At 42.9% G+C, this 22,034-nt stretch overlaps 1 protein-coding gene across 5 annotated transcripts in view; it reads right to left on the reverse strand.

The window, feature by feature from the left end:
• The window catches only part of LOC311036638 (CAP-Gly domain-containing linker protein 4), a 66,472-nt gene that overhangs the window by 18,885 nt on the left and 25,553 nt on the right, over nucleotides 1-22,034 (reverse strand). For 4 of the 5 annotated variants that reach the window (XM_084045471.1, XM_084045470.1, XM_084045469.1 and 1 more), the window contains exons 6-10: nucleotides 21,384-21,502; nucleotides 14,668-14,919; nucleotides 12,125-12,260; nucleotides 7,897-8,028; nucleotides 313-408 (exon numbers count right to left, since the gene is read on the reverse strand). In XM_084045471.1, coding sequence (XP_083901597.1) covers nucleotides 313-408; nucleotides 7,897-8,028; nucleotides 12,125-12,260; nucleotides 14,668-14,919; nucleotides 21,384-21,502 — 735 coding nt within the window. The remainder of the gene's footprint in view (nucleotides 1-312; nucleotides 409-7,896; nucleotides 8,029-12,124; nucleotides 12,261-14,667; nucleotides 14,920-21,383; nucleotides 21,503-22,034) is intronic. The other variant, XM_084045473.1, reaches the window with a different exon arrangement.

Raw genomic sequence — 22,034 nt, forward strand, 5'->3', positions numbered from 1 at the left:
GTCACGGCTCGTATCGACGTACACTAGTCATGAATTCCCTTTGAGAAGTGACCTTTTTTTTTTGTTTTGTTAAGGATGCTGTTCTTACTGCCCACGGGTGGACGAATCGATGGCGGGTTCAAGTATTAAGGTACGCAGGAATAAAACAGATGGCGTAGACTATGGAGCGTGACGCACCAGCAAATGGCGGCAATCAACTTGGCTACTTTCAACCCAAGAATGACTGTACTAAGAAAAAAAAAGAGAAAGGAATTCCGCTGACTCATCCTGGCAGTGCATCACAGCCCAGTCGGCTGTGACCGACCGCAGTACCTGTTTTTATCTCTGGAGCCTCTCCCGCTGCACCCTGAGCGGCACCAGGCGGCCTTTTTTGTTTGTCTGGTGTTTTTGTGACAGGTGGAGGCAAACCTTTTCCACCGGCAGACAAAGGGGGGAAGAGAAGAGACACGGTGACTACTTTGTATGCAGAGATCAATGCCCCTCATCTTGATGGGATCGTTTCAAAGTCTGAAGTTCAGACCGGGAGGTGCTGCATAGTTAATAGCAGATTCTTCTTTATTGTTTATATATATATTCAAATCTATTTGAAAAACTTGGATTTGATAAAAGTTTCTAAGCAAACAAATGTATTAAAAATAAAAAGTAACTTAACAAGAAAACAAATATAAAATGCACACAAACTGAACTTTATTTTATTACTTAATCCCTATTCAAAAACAATATGCCACAATGCGAAGCGTTGTGTGCTTGTAGATCAATTATTTGGGGAAAATAAATGAACATTTTTTATATATTCGTTTCGCTCCAAATTCCAAAATATAATAATAATATTTGACGAAAGAATTGCACATGTTTTTTATTCTAAATAGTGAAAATAGATTGGCTATTTTCACTATTTTTAAAGTATAAAATAAGGATTAAGTAGCTAATCAAACTAATCAATTTGGTCAGATTTTGTTAGATTATTCGGTTAATGGAAAAAGTAACCGATAATCGTTAAGAAGATAATGGACAGTTCCAGCCTAACCCGAGGACATTGAGCTCATCCAAAAAGTCTGTAAACAGCATTGTGTTTACCGCAGCGTATTCCGAACGCGGCTAAAATAGGAGCATTGATTTGCATGTAGAAGTAGCCATTCAAATAATAAAGCACAAATCACAATGAGGACATAATATATGCATAAGAACATTGGTGGGGGGGAGGGGTATAGAAATGCATAAAAATGAGCAACTAATTATTGGAGAAAATGGATTACAGCAATGCTGACGATACAAATAAAAGTGATAGGAGAAAAACGAGAACAAAAGACGATAATGGATAGAATGGGACGACGGGGAGAGGAGGATGGCACGACTTGGCAGAGCGAGGCTGAAAAGCAATTTTCAGTGATTGAGGTGAGGTAGTTTGCTGTACTGAATTACATGATGACAAAAAGAACAACAACAGCGTCCAGCTGAGGAAGACAAAAAGCCCCTCGAACAGTCGTGCTGAACAAGTCAAACTCACATCCGTTATATAAACTCAATAAAAAGACAAAATCAACAAGAAACATGGGTCGGTCATGGCAACAGATGGTAATGGTTCTCTAAAGCAGTAATTCTCAACCTTTTTAATGGTTCTCTAAAGCAGTAATTCTCAACCTTTTTAATTTCAAGGCACCTCAAGTTCATTTGTATTAGGCCACGGACCCCCTCATTTGATATGATTTGCGTGTTTGCTGGGGTCCCAATACCCAAATAGCAGATCCTTAGTGTTAATTTAAATCTGGGTATGGGAAAATACACATAAGTGTCCACTTGTCTCAGAGTTACAGACATGTTGGAGTTCATTTGGGTCCTAAGTATCCCATCACGGGTAAGTTCCAGGGGGTCCCCAGCTAAATGATGGATAGTTAGGAACCAAATGGACCCTTATGGGTCTGTAACTCTGAGAGTGTACAAATGGAACCAAATGGACCTGTTAGGGTCCATTTGGTTCCATTTGTACACTCTCAGAGTTAAATTAACATTGATTTTACAATATACATTGGGTCCCAGAGATAGAAATGCCATTAAATGGGGGTCCATAGCCTAATGCATGTCAAACTGGGGGTCCTTGAAATTAAAATGGTTGAGAATCACCGCTAAGAGCCGGAGGACCCACTAAGACCCGTCATTTAGCTGGGGACCCCCTCAAGGACCCTGTGCTCTACAATAATCACTACACTGAAAGGGTCATCAAGTTATTTGCTTTGACTCGACTCTCAAATATACAGTACAGCTATTCTTTTAGTAGATCGTAGTACTGTACGTGCAGATAGCGGAAGGGAATTGGTGAGTGTGTTGGAAGAGCAAACTAAGGGAGCTTGAAAAACAAATATTTTAGATTTGAATGTGATTAGATCCCGTCTTCATTCTTCCTAATAGGGGTGTGCCGATATATCGTCCCGCGATATATCGCGATACGTTTTCGCGACGATATGTATCGTTTTGGAAAAAAAATATATCGTTTTTTTTTTTTTTTTTTTTTTTACAATTATAATAATCAGGCATGCAAACGGCCCCGAAGTGAAAAGAGTGACAATATGTTTTTTTTTCGGGTCAGGTGTCATACTATTTGGATTCAAAACGGCTATTGTAGCTGAAAAGCTACAAGTTTGCATGTCTGAATAATGCAAAAACAGAATTATTTGTTTCCATTTTCTTTTTTTCTCCTCCATATATTTTCATAATAAAAAAAGTGCGTATCATATCGTATCGAAATCGTATCGAAGTTGTTAGCCAAATATCGTATCGTATCGTTTCGTGAAATTAGTGTACGCACACCCCTACTTCCTAAGATGGTGGTTGTTGCACGTGCCTGTGGTTACTATGGAATGTAACCATAGTTTCGCACCAGGACAGAAAAAGAGACTGTAGTGTATACGATCCATCACACAAACGTTGTGCGATGGATGTTTTGGTTATGTTTTTTTTTTTTTATATACAGTTTTTTTTTTTTTTTTTTTTTCGATATACAGTATCGAGATACGTTTTCGTGACGATATGTATCGTCTTGGGGGGGAAAAAATATTGTTTTGAGAAAAAAAAAAATAATAATAATAATAATGCAAAAACAGAAGTATTTGTTTGCATTTGCTTTTTCCCCCCCCATACATTTTCATAAGCTTTTTTTCCCCCCCATATATTTTCATAATAAAAAAGTGCCATATATCGATATCGTATCGATGTCGTGAGCCCAATATCGTATCGTATGGTTTCGTGAAATTAGTGTATCAGCACACGCCTACTGCCCGGCTTCCCTCCCGCGAACACGGGCCAATAGTGTTTCGAAGCCACCAACGAATTTCACCCGCCGTTTTACACATGTAAACCTGTGATGTGACAACAAAGTTGATTCCGATTCTGTTCGCATAGACACGCGACAAAGCCGGATGCACCGCGTTGGATTCGAACCCCCATATTCCACCGTGGTGGGCAGCTACTTTACCCGTGCGCCACCCGAGCGCCCATCTAGAAAATCTTTTGACTCTGATGTGCAGAACGCCATTATTACAGTAACATTTTCGGTGAAAACCAAAATAGCATTTAAGGAAAGATAAATGTTCACTCAGCAAGACGTGTCAAAGGAAGATCTACCACATCTGTCGAATCCAACAATAAAAACTCCTAATGACCTCTAATGGGGATTAAACTTGCACATAATTGAGCAGATAAATTGCTCTTGACTCATTAAGATGCCTTTTAACTCTGGGCAATAAATATTGTGCACTGGAAAGAGCTGACTAATTCAAAAAAATATTAAAAACGTGAATAAATCTGGGCGATTATGGCTTGCCACTTCAGTTCCCATTTAGAAGAGGAGGAAAAACCCATTCCTCAAGCCTAATTTATGCTCCGTTGCACAACGGTGTCGCCGCGTCGAAAACAGCCGACCTACACCGCTCACAACGCGGCGCAGATATGACACGTTGTGAGCTTGTAAGTCGACACCGCCGTGGGATGAAGTGTTGCACCAGGCTTCAGACTCAAGAGTTGTGTGTGGATGAAATGGGGGGGAGTTAAGAGGCACGGTGCTCAAACCCGGCGTACCAAACATGTCTTGCTGCGTGACCTTTAGCTCGCCGGGACCCGCCGGGGGGGGGCTCCACCTTTCCATTCCACACACTGACGCTCACCTGAAGTGACAGGCCCAAGTAAAGACCAAGGCTTTTCGGTGTCACTTTGTGAGCACCGGCTCTGTTTTTTTTTTTGCCTGCTGTTTGAGGCCTGATCTCTGGGCTGACACGCTCTAATAGGGGGGCCAGCCTGGCGCTGTGCCCTGTCTCTCTTGGTTAAGCAAGAAGAGCCGGTTCGACAACACAACGGCCCCCCCGGGGGCCGATCCGCGGATGCATTTTGGGGCGCGCCCTCCTCTGCAGTCTGACAGGGCGCTGTATAAGCATAGGTGGCCAGGGAACGGTTGGTTGGGGGCTGTAAATGCTTGACAAAAGCGCAGAAAAGTGCATGGTCATAAATTTGTTTGCTGCCTAGGTTATATGGCGGTGCTGACACACACGCCCTCGTGGCCTTGCCGCGCACACGCACACACTCACACACACACACACACACACACACACACACACACACACACACACACACACCGTGATGAATGGCTGCCTAGCTGTTCAGGCCGTCTATGCCCTGGTTATTAAACCCCTGCTTAATTGGACTATCAATCACAGAATTCCATAGGCCACTCTGATTTGGGCTATTCCAGTCACGTCCAGATCAATTGGCCTTCAAAAGCACTGAATAATACACCACCACAATAAAGTTATAAGCCCTAGAGGGCGCCCAAACACCTAAAATACACCTATCAAGATAAGGGGGGGGCTGGAAAGTATTGTGCTGAGCGGGGGAAGTCTAATGAGGTGACATCAGTCAAGAAGTTTGGGGAAATGAAACATCCAATGAACTGTGAAACCAAGGGCCCTGTCAGCGGTAAACATCATGCATGGTCCTTTGGCACCGCTGCGAGGAAATATTTCACAGAGAAATTATACGAGGTCAAGACGCTATAAATCCTGACACTCTGCTGAAGTCATGCAGTAATGTGCCTCAGACTGGTTATGACATTGTATTTAAAAAGAAAGAAAAAAGAGAAAAGAAAGCGCCTCTTCCAGGCACAAACGACACCATCAGCTGGAGTCGTGACTCAGTGGAACCCACACTGAGGTTTTTTTTAAGAGCTGTCAGAATGGGAATCCATTCCGGGTAAATAGAATGACTCTGTCTCCACCACAATAACCATAAAAGCAGCACGACACAAAGCCATAGCAAAATGTTTGGCATTATGCTCTCTCTCCAGGTTTTTACAGCCAACCAAAGGTACTGCATGGTCACAACTGACATGTCAATAGAACACATACCCGTATATTTGGTCACTTCTAAATATGCCCGATTTTTCAAGTTTACACATAAAAAAAAATCATTTTATTATTTTGTAACATGGGTGGAAGCTGAAACGAAAAAAGTATTTGCCACTGTATCAGATCCTATTATGAGGAAATTACATTACATTTGTTAGTGGACGATAGAGCCACAAACGAGCCACTAATGCATAACCAAATTTCACGTGATGTTGTGAATGTAGAGGAACAGAGGTACGCCGTAAAATCTGCAATGTTAATTTAACACAGAGAGATTAGAGGTTTCTGCCCGACAGCATATGCTCCTCAGAATGTTAGGCTATCTATCTCCCACAAACCCGCAATTCGTTTTCACAGACAATGTTTGTTGGTTAGTCAAACACACACAATGGCCAAGAAGCGGCCATTGTTGGCCAGTGAGCTCTCTGAACAAAGTCGCTCAAAGTCCGGCAAGAGTGAGACTTGAATCGTTATGACAGGGCTGATATTTCTTGGATTATTTTGCATTGATCTAATCATTTTTGATTTATTTCCATTTACACATCTATACCATAAAACATTTTTGACACATTGAATAAGTTCCATCCATTTCAATATTTAGAATCACTGCAAGAGTAATGTCAGACAGGCAGAAGCTGTTTTCATAAACTGCAATTGTTACTGTAACAATGCTGTTTTGGTGGAGCCAATATTCCTTTGTTCCTTACATGCAAAAACAACTGTAATAGAAGCTCCTTTTGTCTCTTTTGATTGCATGTCATGTATTGTCATTTAGATTTATAGACTACTTTACTAGGTTGTTTCAAGATTGTTCAACCTTTACAGCAATAACAGGGAATATGACCACGTGCTTGCTATGCAATATTTAGTTTGAAAAGCCAAAAATGTTATACATTGAAAAATGTATAATCTGTTCCAATAACAGCTACAATAGCAGAATCTGTGTTTCAATGTCTTACTATTAAAATAATAATAAAAAACTAATGGAGAATACAATGTGTAAGGCTTTTGGCTAACAATTTGCAGATTTTATGAAGTACAGTAACTGCACTTCAGAGTAGTCTGTGGAACCTGTGAAAATATAATAAGACCAATGCCAAATAAACGAAGAAATAGAAGACTGGTTATAGCAATTCAAATCTTGACCGACTTTGCGGGACTTTGTTTCCGAGAGCTCGCTGGGCAACAGCGGCCGCTTCCTGGAGGTTAACAACCACTCGGGTGTGTGCTTGATTAACCGTCTGACGCCGTCTGTGGAAATAGATTGTGGTTTTGTGGGACCTAGATAGCCTAACAGCCAGAGGAGCATATGCTCCTAGCTGGTTGGCCTAGGGGAAGCTACTACATAACAGGAATCTTTTACACAACAGAAATAATATGGAAATAAACAGGAAAATAGGGCTAAATGTTGTTGTTGCCCGGAATTGTCCTTTCACACCGAGGATTTTACTGTGTAGAGATTTCACATTATTGTTAGCATTGGCACCTCACGTCTGAAAGCCCCTGAAGTTAGGTCAATGTCAACAGTTATTTGTCTTGCCATTGGGACATATTGGGAGGAGTCTGGCCATATCGTCAGTCTAATGCTGTTACCGTCTGAAGGTGTTGTTGGGTTACAGGTTCTTTTTGGCACTTCCAGTGATATGTGCTCTGCAATAACACATTAATGTGCAGTGGTCCCCGGAAGCTGGTCCTGGAGGAGATCGTGTAATGAGATAAACTGTGACACGAGGAAAATGGCTTCCACCTGGTGACACGTTTTCATGCCCGCGCTCACCAACCACACTCACTTTGTTGGCCCTCTGGACTGACAGGCAGTCCGCTCTGTCTGTGTTTAACCCAATAAGACCTGAGGCCGATTCTAAAAATGTCTTCTAACAGTTTTCTGCAAAACTTATGTTGCTGTATCAGTGGTGCTCAAACCTTTTTCATGTCAAGGACCCCCAAAATTATATGTATTTGGCCACTGACCCCCCATTTCAAAATATTTTTGTTCCAGGGACCCCCAGAAGCAAAGATTAAAAATGTTGCTTTAAATATAATATATATTCAAAGATTTGCAAATAATTTCAAGATTTTTCAAAAATAGCAGATCTACAAGCTCATAGCGCGGCACGAAGTGACGCACTATGAGTTTGTATATCTGCTATTTTTGAATAGCCAACCAATGTGCTATATAGCTAAAATATAAAATGACATGCTTTCTCTGCTTTAATGGGTTAAAGGCTTCTATTGTTGGTGGGTTTAAAAGAAAGGCAACACGGTTGATTTATCTTTTGCTCATTCAAGTACACCCCATTCTCCCAAAAACCTGCAGACCCAACCTCGAGTCCTGCGCGATTCCCAAAGGAGCCTTAAGGCTGAAAAAGTTTTTTTTTCCTTTCTCTACTGGACCCGGCAGGAACGTTTTGATCACAAAGCTAAAACTGGGCAAGAGCAGATTAGAATCATCTCACAGGAACGCCCTTGGGCTTTCGGTAGCCTATTGGTGCCTGTCGCGAGTTACCTGTGTTAATCTTGGAAGTGACACGGGACAGGTCGATGCGACGAGGGGGCCGTGTGGGCCGCGCGGGGGTGGAGGCCTTCGTTTTGCGTCGTTCCAATGGTTTGCTGATCTTCGAGAGGGGAGCAAAGATTCCTGTAGGGGAGACGCAGCCCATGAGAAAAATCTATTTAACCAGGGAAGATTAAAATCACATGAACCACACATTGACTGCCATTTGTCAAATTCTCTAAAGAGAAACCAAGAATGCATACGGCATTGTTCCTCTCAGGATGAATGATTTTCAACATACAACTGAAAATACTGACTTCCACTGAAGCATAGAGAGAGAGAGATGGCAGGAGCGCTACTGGTATCCCTCAAACCACCGGTGCTCATGAAAGGGAATACAATGAATGAGCAAAAAAGGACAGAATGTGCCAAAAAGGGACAAAAATCCAGGTCCAGGCACTCAGGTGGATTTGAAATTAAAAAGCCTTTATTGGGCAATGGGCTTACAGAACATTAAAAAAACACCAACGCGTTTCGGCAAACGCCTTCTTCAGGGTGTTGCTGAACAAAGACAGGATGTAGGCTTAATTATAGGCCTACCAGGTGTGTGTAAAAAAAGGAGTGATTATAAGAATGATGAGAGGTCAAAGTCCTCATTTAGACCCGGGTAATAAGTGGCCTTGAGAGTATAAATCCAATATGCCTCTCTTTGTTTGAGGCGCTTGATTTTATCCCCACCCCTTGTATCAGAGCTTATGGCTTCAATACCAGACACTCTTAGGGTTGCATCACTCCCATGTTGAGCTTCAATAAAATGTTTGGCCATGGGGTACTTCATATTAGCAGAGCGAATAGCATACCTATGTTCCACTGAAGCATGTTGAAGTTTTACAGTCGTTTGTTGTATAAAGTGTCGTTGTCTCCGTCATTGTCCTATGTTATGTGCCACATAAGGTGCATACAGAGAGGAAGCTGGACACTATCATCGGCAACCACTGAAAAACCCTTTACTTGGAGATTGTGGGAAGGTTTCTCAGCAGGGGTAATGATGGATTCATCTTCCCCAAGGGGACAATCAAATGACTTAAGACAGTCATTTGTGCCGGTAGCTATGAAGATGTATGAGGCACACGCTCGGCTCCTTCAATAGACTTATTGCTTGGAAATAACCACTGTTCAGTACAGTATATGGACACTATCCGATATGCTTACTGTGCCTTCTCTTGTATTTCCTTTGTCCTGCACTATGCAAGCACTGTTGAGGGTGTATAGTGTTGTATATTGTATATTTTGTCCATTACTGATGGCGTTTCTTTTGAGTGTTATGTCTTTAAACCTGCTGTATCTATACTACTTTTTCTTGCCCTGTAACTGCATCTTAACACATTGACTGCCAATCGCATAGACCTACGCAAACCTATTTAAAGCCGACACGTGCTAATCGCGTAGACCTACGCAAAGTGGTGTTTTTTTCTTTTAAAAAAAAAAAAGTTCACATTGCACTTTTTTCAATTTTCGATACGGCACATTTCATTGTAGCACCACCGGAAACGGAATTATCCGGGATCCGGTTTTGCCGATCCCGTCGGCCTCCATTCTAAAGCGCACACTAAAACGCCATTTTCTCGTTTGTAGTTTTTCTCCTCGCTGATCACTGTTTAACATGAACCGTTGTAACTACAAATGGCGGTCTCAGTTTTGCATGGGATTTTCACTGGGCGACGGAGAAGGATCTCCGCTGAGTTTACAAACAGTTTAGAGCTCAATCTTAAGGATTTTAACGAGGTCTATGGCGACGTGAAAAAAACAACAATAAAACGTTGGCACTGGTGAGTACATTATGAGATTAACCTCTGGCATGGAATGTGTTAAAGGACGACTTCACCGATTTTCAACCTATCTTCATATAATTGGTCCTCACTAATACTCATGATAAAATGGTACAATTGTTTTCTACTCGGTCTGTGTCTCAGAGGAGGGCTGTGGACAGTTCAGAGTCCCGTCTACCAGTGACATCATCAATGGGGAATCCAAGCTAATAGAAACGGCAGGCTTTCTATTCCTGGAAAGTTGCAATGCAATAAAAGAAGCCATTGTTCTCGTGTTAATAAAAATCGAAATAAAAAATGTGAAATCTTGTTGGAAAAAAAACCCATCCCTAACGATGATGTCACTGGTAGACAGGTTTCTGGACTGTCCACAGCCCTCCTATGAGACACAGACCAAGTAGAAAAAATGGTACCATTTTATCATGAGTATTAGTGAGGACCAATTATATGAAGATAGGTTGAAAATCGGTGAAGTCGTCCTTTAAAGCTGTCCCCAGACCGGACCGAATCGGAGCCGAATCGGCGTCGGGAAGCATCGTATATAGTCGGCCAGTCGGTTAGGGGTCCGTCGGGGGTCCGCCGGGGGTCCGTCGGGACCTTTTCGGCCGACCCAGGGCCGACCGGACATGTCCAGTCGGGCTAGCTGACTGGCCAACTGGAGTAGCCATGTGGCAGAGAAGTAGTGTGAACAACATGCAGCAAGTGCTATCTATCAGTGTTGCCAGATTATGTGAGAGAAACAAGCGACCATGTCTATGAAAACCTACATTCACTGTTTCTCATTGTCGCTCCCAGAGAGAGAGATTGATTGATTTGACCTACTTTTGCGCTGTGGTGATGTAATTAATTGGGAGCAGGTGTGTAAGATTCCAATAGTATAAACATTTTAATTGGCTTTCATATACTCTTAATATTTTTTTTTTCAAATTAGATTTGGCCTTATAGATCGAAATGAAAATAGTGAAAATAGCCAATCTACAAGCTGTAATTATTAATAATTAAGAAATACTATATTCTAAAGAGTGATAAATCAACTAAAGTCATTATTAGTGCAAGTTCAAAAATACAGTAGCAGATCTACAAGCTCAGAACGCGTGCATCACAACACGTTGCGAGCTTGTAGATCTGCTATTTTCAAATATCTTATAGGTATAAAATAGGGCTAAAGTGGTTAATGTATGTTTTATAATGATTTATATCTGCAAATTAACTAGTAACTAAACATTTCAAATAATTGTTGTGGAGTAAAAGTATAGACAATTGGAAATACTCCAGTAAAGTAAAAGTACCTCAAAATTGTACTGAAGTACAGTACTTGAGTAAATGTACTTGTTACTTTACACCACTGCACGTCAGTGAAGAAAAAAAGAAAAAACGCTGGGAACATCCATTTACAAGTGACTTTGCAGGGAAACAAGCCCAAAGTCGCTTATAATAAGCAGACCTGGCTGCCCTATACCCTAGGCTGAAAGCAATCTCTCAAGAACAGCAGAGGGGGCGCTGTTTTTCCTTTTTATTTGTAAATGGGTTCCCACATTGGGCTGGGCATTAGCATTTCAATGGCAAGTCGGCTGACAGACTAAATGCCAACTTTTGCCAACCGAATACCAGTCTGTTGCAGTCTTAAGTCGTCTGAAGTAGTCTGAACGAGTCTGTCTGGTCTGTAGGGGCCTTAACTGTTGTGCTGCCTTTGGTGAATGCATTTCCCCCGCGGGATCAATCAAGGTCTATGTCCCACATACTGGCGTTTCTGAGATTCTGAGTTCTAATTGGTCCATTAAACAGACTGTGTGCATGTAGGTGTGTGGGTGTTAATTTTGACCACAAATTTTGATTTAGTTTTAGTCATAGTCTTTTGAATAAAATTCCATTTAGTTTGTTACATTTTAGTCATCTGAATTTGTTTAGTTTTAGTCTAGTTTTAGTTGACTAAATATCAGATTTTAGAAGACTAAATCTACAGTTGATTTAGTCTGCGAAAGTTTATTTTGGCAGGCTGTGATGGCGTCGTAATGCCTGATTTGTAGACCGGCTACTGAAAATAGCTTATCTACAAGCTCACAACGCGTCAGCTTGTTGATCTGCCATTTTCAAAAGATTGTTATACATCTTTTCAAAACTTGTGAAACACCCAAATGACACCAGTTAGTTCTACTGGATCCACTAGTCCTAACGTTTGACTAGTTTTTATTTGTCGACAAAATTGTCAATACATTTAGTCAAAGGTTTTAGTCATCAATCATAGCTTAGTTTTCATTTAGTTTTAATTTAGTTTCCCTCAGTGAAAAATACGGTAGTCGACGAACATTGTTCGTCACAGTTTCAGTCGACGAAATCAACCCTGGTGGGTGGTTCAACGTTTTTTTCCTGAGCAGCTAAGTGTTTCTGGGTGGTGCTGTGGTGGGACCCACCGTGTTTGATTCGACAGGTGAAATACTGCACCCCCGCCACCGATCCGTCGTTCTTCCCCTCTGGATGGTCCAGCTCCACTCCCGCCCAGAGGCCGCCGGAGAACTCTGTGCTGCCGCAGAACCGCAGGGTGCCCACCTGTGTGGCAGGGCACAGAGCCAAAACCTTCACTCCTTTTGTCAAGGTTAAAGGACAACTTTGGTTTTTTACAACCAAGGTTTATATTTTAGCTTGTAATTAAAGTAAATAAATGATGAGTGTATTTTTTTTTTCATTTACTGCTTTCTAAAGTTTTAGCATTTTTTGCGATATTTTTTACAGTGGGCGGGGGCATTCTGTCCGGTGGCTAAATATGCCTTTTTTACACAATAAAAAAGGTCCGGCTGTCTGAGATGGCCAGATGTGAGTTATTGGGGGCTAGAAGAGCTACTGTAAATAATAATAAAGAAAACGCCGGGTTAATGTGTTAAAAAAATACATATTTAGCCACCGGACAGAATGCCCCCGCCCACTGTGAAAACACTGTAAAAAAAGATTGTGAAAATTGCTAAAACTATAGAAAGCAGTAAATTTAAATTTTTTAACACTCATCTTTTATTTACTTTAATTACAATCTAAAACATAAACATTGGTTGTAAAAAAACAAAGTTGTCCTTTAACCACTCAAGCCCTGTATAATACAGTATATGCTTTGCTGTAAAAACGAATAGAGCAGAGGTCTTCAACAGGGGGTCCGTGACCCCTCGGGGGTCCTCAGAGTTACTACAGGGGGTCCGCCAATTTTTTTCTGTGATTTTTACATCAACCACTTCAACCAAACATCCCTATTCTGAGGAGAACTTTAGCCAAAAATAGCAGATCTACAAGCACACAACGCCTCGCGCTGCGAGGCGTTGTGCGCTTGTAGATCTGCTATTTTCAGCAAAGTGGTTTGGTATAGGGGGGAAAAAGAGCAGACTAAGTACAGAGTGAAAGGTCAAGTTTACAAAGTATTGTTTAAGTGCATGGTTAAATGTCTGGAAATACACATGACCATGAATCCAACATGATAGAGCTTTGAAACAAGTCTTTGAAGCTGCCTATGAAATCTATGAAAAAATGCATATTTTATACAATATATAATGGGGGTCCCTGCTTTATCTCGCTCTCAGCCAAGGGGCCCTTGTCCTGAAAACGTTGAAGACTCCTGGAATAGAGGGAATAGCCGATCTGAGCTTGTAAATCCGCCCCCCCCCCCCCCCCCGCTATTTATTTTCTATTTATTTGTTATCGTTTTATTATTGTCTCTGTCGGGTGGAAACCTCATTATTTCCAAAACTGTTACTTTTCAGGATTCAAATAAAACATTTTTGCAAAAGTAGCAGATCTACAATCGCAAAAAAGCGCTGCTTCGTGGCGCATTTTGAGCTTGTAGATCTGCTGCTTTTGATGCTTTTGTGCGACACTGTAGTGATCAAGTATGGCATTAATTTAAGAAAAAACACAAAAAGTGAAAATATGGAGATTTCTGCCCGACAGTGACGATAATATCTTTTAACCAAAATAACCAACATTGTTCATTAGCCTCAAACAGGGACACCAGGGTTAATGTGGATAAACACAAAATAGCACTTTCAAACCCTAGTGGACTGGAGAGCACATTGTCACCTATCACGCACGACATTGTGAAGGACTCTGAAAACACATTTGGCATTGGCTATACTCACCCTTTCAGTACAGTATGCACGTTTGATCATCCCGCAGAGCCCGGGGCCTCAGGACAATAGTGAGATAAAAGTCGATACGTTTTCATTTAGCGTGCCGCTGATTCGTGGCAGGGGCAGGCAACCCCTCTATCAGAATCTCAACTATGTTTTGATGCGTCTCTCTCTACAGTTATAAAAAGCAGCCAAAAGAGAGAAATAATTAAAAGGAAAATAGAGATCAAAGCGCGAGAGCGCAGGGGAGATAATAGGGTTTTGATTAGCCAATCTGTAGAATTCGACGCTCTGCGATTTTGCTCCCAGTGTGGCGTGAAAATTAATTAATGGCTTATTCTTTCTTTTTTTCAGTGACAATGTCCAACTGGGTGACATGAATGAGTATTCTGGTCTTTCTGTGTCTATTTACTGCATCCAAGAGCGTGTGTGCGTGTGTGTGTGTGTGTGTGTGTGTGTGTGTGTGTGTGTGTGTGTGTGTGTGTGTGTGTGTGTGTGTGTGTGTGTGTGTGTGTGTGTGTGTGTGTCTAAATGCATACAAAATCAGCCAAAAAAGGTCAGTGAGCATTTCACTACGCTTCACTTTTTCCAAAATGGGTTCCTCATTTAAAATGAAATACACACGTGTACCTGTAAAGAGCATCTCAAAGTACGTTACATTTACAAGGAAAAATATTTTCATTTCCAAATGAAAATGGTAGAAAGCTAAGAGTTCATAGTGATATTTCAACAAAGCAGAACTTTGTACGTCGTACGAAATCTGTGGCGTTGACAAAGCCAGAAAATGTCATTAAAGGCACCTTTCACAGTAGTGGCAGAGTGTCCCCTGAGTTTTGGCCCAAACGCACCTTCTGACCAGCGATGACCACGCGGTCGCCTAGTCGGATTCCCATGGCGGTCAGCTGTGCCCGGGCCTTGTCCGAGAGAGCGGAGGGCGGGTGAGGCGACACGGTGAGAGAGAGCAGAGGAGAGCAAGGTCTGGGCAGGGCTTCTCTCAGGAGAGTCCGCAGCTCCTTGGCCACGGCGGCCGCGTCCGCCATCTCCATGGGCATGTCCAGAGGGTCGGGCACCATGTCTGCTGGGCACTGGCCTTTCTCGTTCTGTAAGGCGACACGGGGAAAACGGATTTAGGTGTGAAATTGTAAAAAGGAAGGGGGGGGGGGGGGGGGGATGGATGTGGGGATATTTGTCTAGATTAGCCCATTCAGACCGGGCACGCACCTGTGTCATTTTTAGATTCCTTTGGCAATTCAAAAATAGCAGATATACAAGCTCATAGCGCGGCACCGAGTGCCGCGCTATGAGCTTGTAGATCTGCTATTTTTTTGAAAAATCGTGAAAGTTTGTGCAAATCTTTGAATCTATATTTTTTAAAGCCAACATTTTTAACTCAAATCTTTGCTTTTGGGGGATTCTACAAATGTCTTCTAAATCCTAACAGTTTTTTGAAAAAACTTATGATGCTATTATTATCAGTGGTTCTCAAACTTTTTTCATGTCAAGGACCCCCGAAATTAGCCGCGGACCCCCATCTCAAAATATGTTGTTCCAGGGACCCCTCCAGAAGCAACGATTTGAGTTAAAAATGTATATGTATTCAAAGATTTGCACACATTTTCACGATTCTGTTCTAAAAATAGCAGATCTACAAGCTCGTAGCGCGGCATCTGCTATTTTTGAATAGCCAAAGAAATCTAAAAATGAAACAAAGATGCGTTCCCGGTCTTAATGGGTTAGAAAGAAAACAGGAGCTTGCCAATACTAATATCACATGAAGCAGAATAAGGAAAAAAACATCAAAAGAATAACGCAAGAATGTGAACGCCGGTGAACTTTTATTTCCATGAATCAAAAAAACACTTGAGAAACGCAGTTGAGACGAGTGCCGCCGCCGCCAGTCTCAAACTGTTACTTTAATCTTTCTTCTGGCCCGAGTGCAAAATTGCCCATCAGTGCGTTTCAGAGGCAACTAATCAGCCGGGGACATGCCACATGGAGTGGCTCCGAGAAACTGTTGTCAGCGAGAGCAAGAGACAGAGTCGGCAGTGTTGTGGGTGGGTGGGTGGGTTGGCGGGGAGGAAGGGGGGGGGGGGGCTGCGGAGGTGTGACAGACGAATGGAGCTCATTCGGGAACTAGCGCCGGAGTAATTGGGGCGCGCTCGCACTCACACCATGCCTGCTGGCAACACGAGTGCTTCTTCTTTATGAATCATCAAAAGGGGGCCGCGCCGTCTGAGCCAGCCAAGGCCCATCTTTCATATGCTAACGCTGCGCTAATGGACACCTTACTTAGTGGTCTGCTGATGGAGTTCCAACATCTGTGCGTGTGCGGATAAAGGTTAAGGGGTTACGGTGATATATATTGGAGAGATTGGAGGGGAAAAAAACTGATTTCATGTTAATTTCATGCATGTTGAGAGAGTCCCCAGCAATCCCTTGATGGCTAGCTTTTGCATACATATACCCTACAGCCAGCCGGTCATTAACATGATCATAATTTGTGCGCCATTGCAAGAGCCTTCTTAAGTGACCAAAGAGACATCTAATGGCAGTGGCAGGGATGCAGCTACTGTAGGAGGCTGTGTGACTCATTTTCCTTTTCCCCCCCATCTCGCCCTTCATCGTGACACCGCTCTGTCATGTACTGTATGGAAATTGTCAACCCACACAAAGTGACGCTTCTGTGCCTTTTCCTCCTCTTCGCGGGTATTCAGTGGGACACCTTGTCACCTTGCCACTTTCCCCCCCCACCCCCATGCTGCGTTGATGGGAAGTTAAGGAGATTCCGTTCCAATAGCTTGCATTTAGACACTTCCAACGCATTTCCTTTTCAAAGTGTCGTCTGGAGACGTCACAACACCGCGGCTCTCACACACACACACACACACACACACTGCGGCAGCCAGTAAACACCGTCAGACACAGAAGCCCAAAAGAAAATAAGCTCTCATTAAAGAGAGTTTTGTGCCACCCGTGGTGCAGAGGCTAGCCACCTTTTGTCTACAAAACTAAGGAGGAAGCCGAAACAAATGGCTGAGTGGCTGCAAGGAAATGAGTGAAATCCCTCAAGTTCCCTGGAGCACATTTTCTGAAAAGGACAGATGGCAAGGCACGTGTCAGGAGGCGAAACCTTATTATCTGGATAGCCCATCATTGTCATCACATGGGCAGTGTGTGCATTTTGCAGCGGGCGGAGGATTCTGCGAATTGCAGGTAATGGCAGGCGGGAGAACTTGACATTCGGGAACCAAGTAAGTGACAATCACTCTCCTAGAACAACAGCTCCTCTGCTAATGGCGTGTGTGAAGAGTGGCCACAGTTAACCACAGTTAACCACTTAAGCACTTTTAAAGCCAATATGCGACGCGTTGTGAGCTTGGACTATTTGTACTATTACTGAAAAGTTTGAAGATTCTTTTACAGTACCTATACTGACAATATGACATGCCTAAATTTGGTTGAAAGGGGTCAAAGTCAGCAACAGCTCTCCTACTGTGGGCACCACTTCAGAGTAAAATGTGGTAATCAAGGCATTTTCCTGTCTATTACAGTATTTACTGTTAATGGTCAACTTGAGCGCAATGGAACGACAGAGATTGCCACTTTACAACACAGGACATCCTGTCTTTTTTTTCTTTCAAGGGCTCGAATCTAGGCCTCGCTGCATAGCTACTCGGCAAAAGGTTATTAGTTCTTATCTGCAGTAGCACGCCATATATAGAGAGACGTTCCAATCCCTTGTGACACAGGTGGACGAGCAGCAGACTGAGGGAAAGCGTCCAGATGATGGATTGCAGAGGCCCCAACACGCTCACAGGATGTGCTGACCCAAGGTGCTGATGCCGAGGCTCTCGGTGACCTCTGACCTCATGGTCCTCGCGCGAAGCCCAACGCTGCACGTTTCACAACCAAATGACTGTCAACAGAGCCGTGTGGAGAAGATTGTACAGACAGTGGTGGAAAAAGGACTCAAATGTTTTACTTAAGTAAATGTATCAATACTGCAGTGTAGAAAGACTCTGTTACAAGTAAAAGTTCAGAATTCAATATTTACTTGAGTAAAAATACAAAAGTATTGGTATCAAAATGTTTGTACTTAAAGTACCAAAAGTAAAAGTACTAAAATGTTTGAAAATAGCAGATCTACAAGCTCACAATGCATCGCGACGCGTTGTGAGCTTGTAGATCGGCTATTTTCAAAAAGCCTATGTATAAAATAGGGCTAAAGTGGTTAAGGTATGTTTTATAATGTAATAATCTATATCTGCAAAGTAACTAGTAACTTAAGTTTTCAAATAATTGTAGTGAAGTAAAAGTACAATATTTGCCTCCGAGATGTAGTGGAGTAGAAGTAAAAGTATAGACAATGTGAAATACTCCAGTAAAGTAAAGATTCCTGAAAAGTGTACTTAAGTACAGTACTTGAGTAAATGTACTTTTCACCACTGCTCATAGACCAGCGATACCCCGGGGGCCAACGGCTAGGCCATGAGGATATTGCAAGTGGGTCTCCAAATAATTGGCATTATTTTTTCTTTAAAACCTTGAAAAGCAAGTTTTCATTGTGATACAGATTAAAAGGGAACTTAAAAGCATACCCACCCGTCTGGCCACTTGGTGGGTTAACAGTGGTGGGACGGGTGGGCTTTCGAGATTTTCAAGTGGGCCCTGAAGCAGAAAAGGTTAGGAACCGCCGTTCTAGACTTTAAACAAACAAATGCCGTTTTGGTGCCGTGTGCAGCGTCAATCATTGGCGTGATATTTGCATTCGCGCTATCAAGGTCAACGGTCCAGACTGTATATAAATGCACATTATGGAAAAATAATGTACTCGCTCACTGATAAACAAAATACAAGGCTGTCGATTCCACTGAAACAGTCATCATTTTGTGAACCAGCAACGGCCCGCCCCGCACCCCTTTTTTTTTGTTGCTTATTTCTGACTGGCTGACTCACAGTTGGTGCCGATAGAGGTCTGACGACGAGGGAGGAATAAATATTCCGTTGAGTGATCGATGACGGAGCGATAATAGAACCCGCTAGTAGAAACCCGCAAATCTCTAAATCTCTCCAGAGGGGTCTCGGAGCGGCGTAGTGACCCTAGAGTCAATAAAACCTCAAAAAAGATAAACGCCCAAATCTAAATAATTCCTGCTCAACGGTGATTTAGTTTCCTTGTTTGGGAGATGATGAGTAACAGAATAGACATTTTCCCCGGACCACTGGGTCTCTAAATAAAGGGTTAGAGTGGATAATGATTCATGTTCATCCACCGACGCAGATATGTTCTTCTTGGGAGCTTGGCGCTCATGCACTGCACACATGCCAGTGCTTTGAGATAGGGTCCAATGCGAGGCAACGCTCTCCCTCGCCATTCATCTCCCGAGGACGGTGAGCCGTGTGCTGTTGTGGCGTGGAGCTTTGCTGACCTCCAGTGGGGGAAACGAGGACATGCCACAGATGACGGCACACAACCCTGTGAGAGCCGAAATTAATTCATTGCAAAATACAAAAAAATAAATGCCATGTCACTATGTCGCATTATCACACACGGCACCGTGCACTTTGTTCTATCAGAAGTTGATAAATGGAATCCTCGGCGACAAAGGGCTTAGAGCTTATCAGCTGAAATGCACAGCATCCCCAAATGCCTGCAGGTCTTGACAGCATTTCTAAATCACCTACAGAGAACCTGGTCTATATCCCTCCTATTCAAGGTAAATGTCACCCTGCAATCGGGGATCTTTTCTGAGAACCTCGAAAAGCGCGTGAGACGTAACAGTGACCGCTACCGAGACACACAAAGGCGACCTTTGCGCGAAGTTCATGAATGTAGAGGGCTCTTCAAAGCATGTCCCAATCTGTATTCGAAACAAATACCTGTTTTTATGGCCCAGGCAGGATGCGAAACCCCCCGCCCCCCCCCCCTCCCTCACAGAATAACAGAAATGGCATTAAAGTCGGGCCTGCGTGTGCAGAGAGAAGATTGCAATTCATTAACTCGTTGCTGCTTTCCGCAAAAAGGTCTCTGCCGAAATCAATGTAATTTCACCTCACGGCCATTTTATTTTTTACTGCAGTAAATAAAAAAGGTCCCGAAACGCCGCTACAGAGAAAAGGGTTTGGTCAGTCGGATAGCGGTAACAGCGGTGACTATCTAAATGGAACCAAAGCACTGGGAGTGAAATTACGGCCCTATTCCATTAAGGTACAGAATATAAAAACGACTTTTATCGGCTGACAATAACGACTTAACATTTGCTTTGCAGGGAGCTTATTAAGGCACTTTTTGGGGGGGATTAGGGCACTTTTTCGGAGTGGGATAGGCGCATCGGGTGAGGGCATACAGTTTAAAAAGTACTCCCCCCCCCCCCCCCAGATAAACACATGGGGGACAGATGAGCAGCCGGGGACCAATAACTCCTCCTGCCCCCCAGACAACAAGTCTAATCTGCTGCAATGAAAACAAATGCCACCGGGGTTGTCATACAAGTGGCTCCGGCGCCGCTGCCAATATGAGGCACTTAGTAATTGCATCCATACATCACAGATCTGAGCATTCATCTACTTTTACGACAGTTTGAGCTTTACACAATGGGCCCGGTGAATGATGATGCCGAGAGAAACAAACAGCTGCTGAATTATTGACTGTAATGACGGAGCACATTTCACTAGGCACCGCTGAACAATTTAAGACTTTTAAGAGCCCTGAAACCCTTTCGCTCTGGGGGAAGGGTGATCAGTCCATGAAGTCACAGAGACACAAACTCCCGTTGCGGTGAATTCCATGCTAACGTGGCCGCCGATTGGTTATAAATAATCGAAATCTGTGAAGTAACTAAAGCTGTCAAACAGATAAATAGTGTAGTAAAACGAATGAAATGTAGAGGAGTAGAGGTATAAATACCTAAACATTTTACTCAAGTGTGGTACTTGAGTAAATGTACTCAAGTTACTTTTTACTTTACGCCATTGGTAAATAATATCATAAACCTAGTTATAAAATAGGGCTAAAGTGGTTAATATATGCTTTATAATGTAATAATGTATATCTGCAAAGTAACTAGTAAATAATTGTAGTGGAGTAAAAGTACAATATTTGCCTCTGAGATGTAGTGGAGTAGAAGTAAAAGTATAGACAATTGGAAATACTCCAGTAAAGTAAAAGTACCTAAAAACTGTACTTAAGTACAGTACTTGAGTAAATGTACTTAGCTACTTCACACCACTGGTGACACGTGACAGATCGCTGTGCATGACCTCTCTGGGCGTTCCATTCAGTTCTCCACCAGTCCAGCGTTTTTTTGAGTTTTGCGAGTTCTAAACGCAACCGCTGGAGTCGCTCGGCGTGACAGAGTGACTGACTTGACATAAACAAATTAAAACGCGGGAACACAAAGAGCAAGTGAGCGGCACACGGAGGTTGACAACTGATGCTGACGGAGCGCTTTCAAGTCTAGACTTGACTTGGCTGTCCCAGCTAAAACAGCCCCTGGCGTGTCTTTGCTTTCTCGCATTCCTGACTGTGTGTGTGTACCTGGAGGAAAAAGGAGGAAAAACTCACTCTGAAAGCGGGGTTGGCTCCCAGCTCCAGGAGGCATTTGACAGCTGAGGTGCACAGGTTGGACGCGGCGATGTGCAGGGCCGTGCCAAAGTCAAAGTCACTGCAGGTGGCATCCACCTCTGAGAAGGGCAAGAGAGAGAGAGAGAGAGAGAGAGAGATGGGTTACCAAAATGCTGCTCATCACTTATTCCAACATAATGACTTGCATGGCCTTGACCACTTAACCACTTGAACCCCAGCGTCTATATTCTGGGGGGTGGGGGGGGGCGTTAGCCAAAAATAGCTGATCAGCTATTTTTGGCGAAGACGAAGAGATTTAGTGTAGACAGAAATTGTGGTCAGAGTACTGTTGTAACTCAAGTCCAATTCTCCAAGACCACAGGGGTTTAAGTGATAAAACCCTACAGCAGTGGTTATGAGCCTGTGGGCCGTGCAGATATTTCAAGTGGGCCCCCAGATAATTGCCAAAACGCTAAGATTTTAATGATTTTATGACATTAAAATAAAACAAAAATCATGTAGAAACAATGTCATGGTAAACAATTTGCTTTCATTGGAAAACCGTGCTCCGAAAATACACGTGGCCCACCAATCTGACCACTTAACACAGGGTTAAGTGGTCAGTTGGGTCCAGAAAAGGTTGAGAACCAC

This window comes from Gymnoscopelus microlampas (genome assembly GCF_963454915.1).
Source record: "Gymnoscopelus microlampas genome assembly, chromosome: 20".
Taxonomy (NCBI): domain Eukaryota; kingdom Metazoa; phylum Chordata; class Actinopteri; order Myctophiformes; family Myctophidae; genus Gymnoscopelus; species Gymnoscopelus microlampas.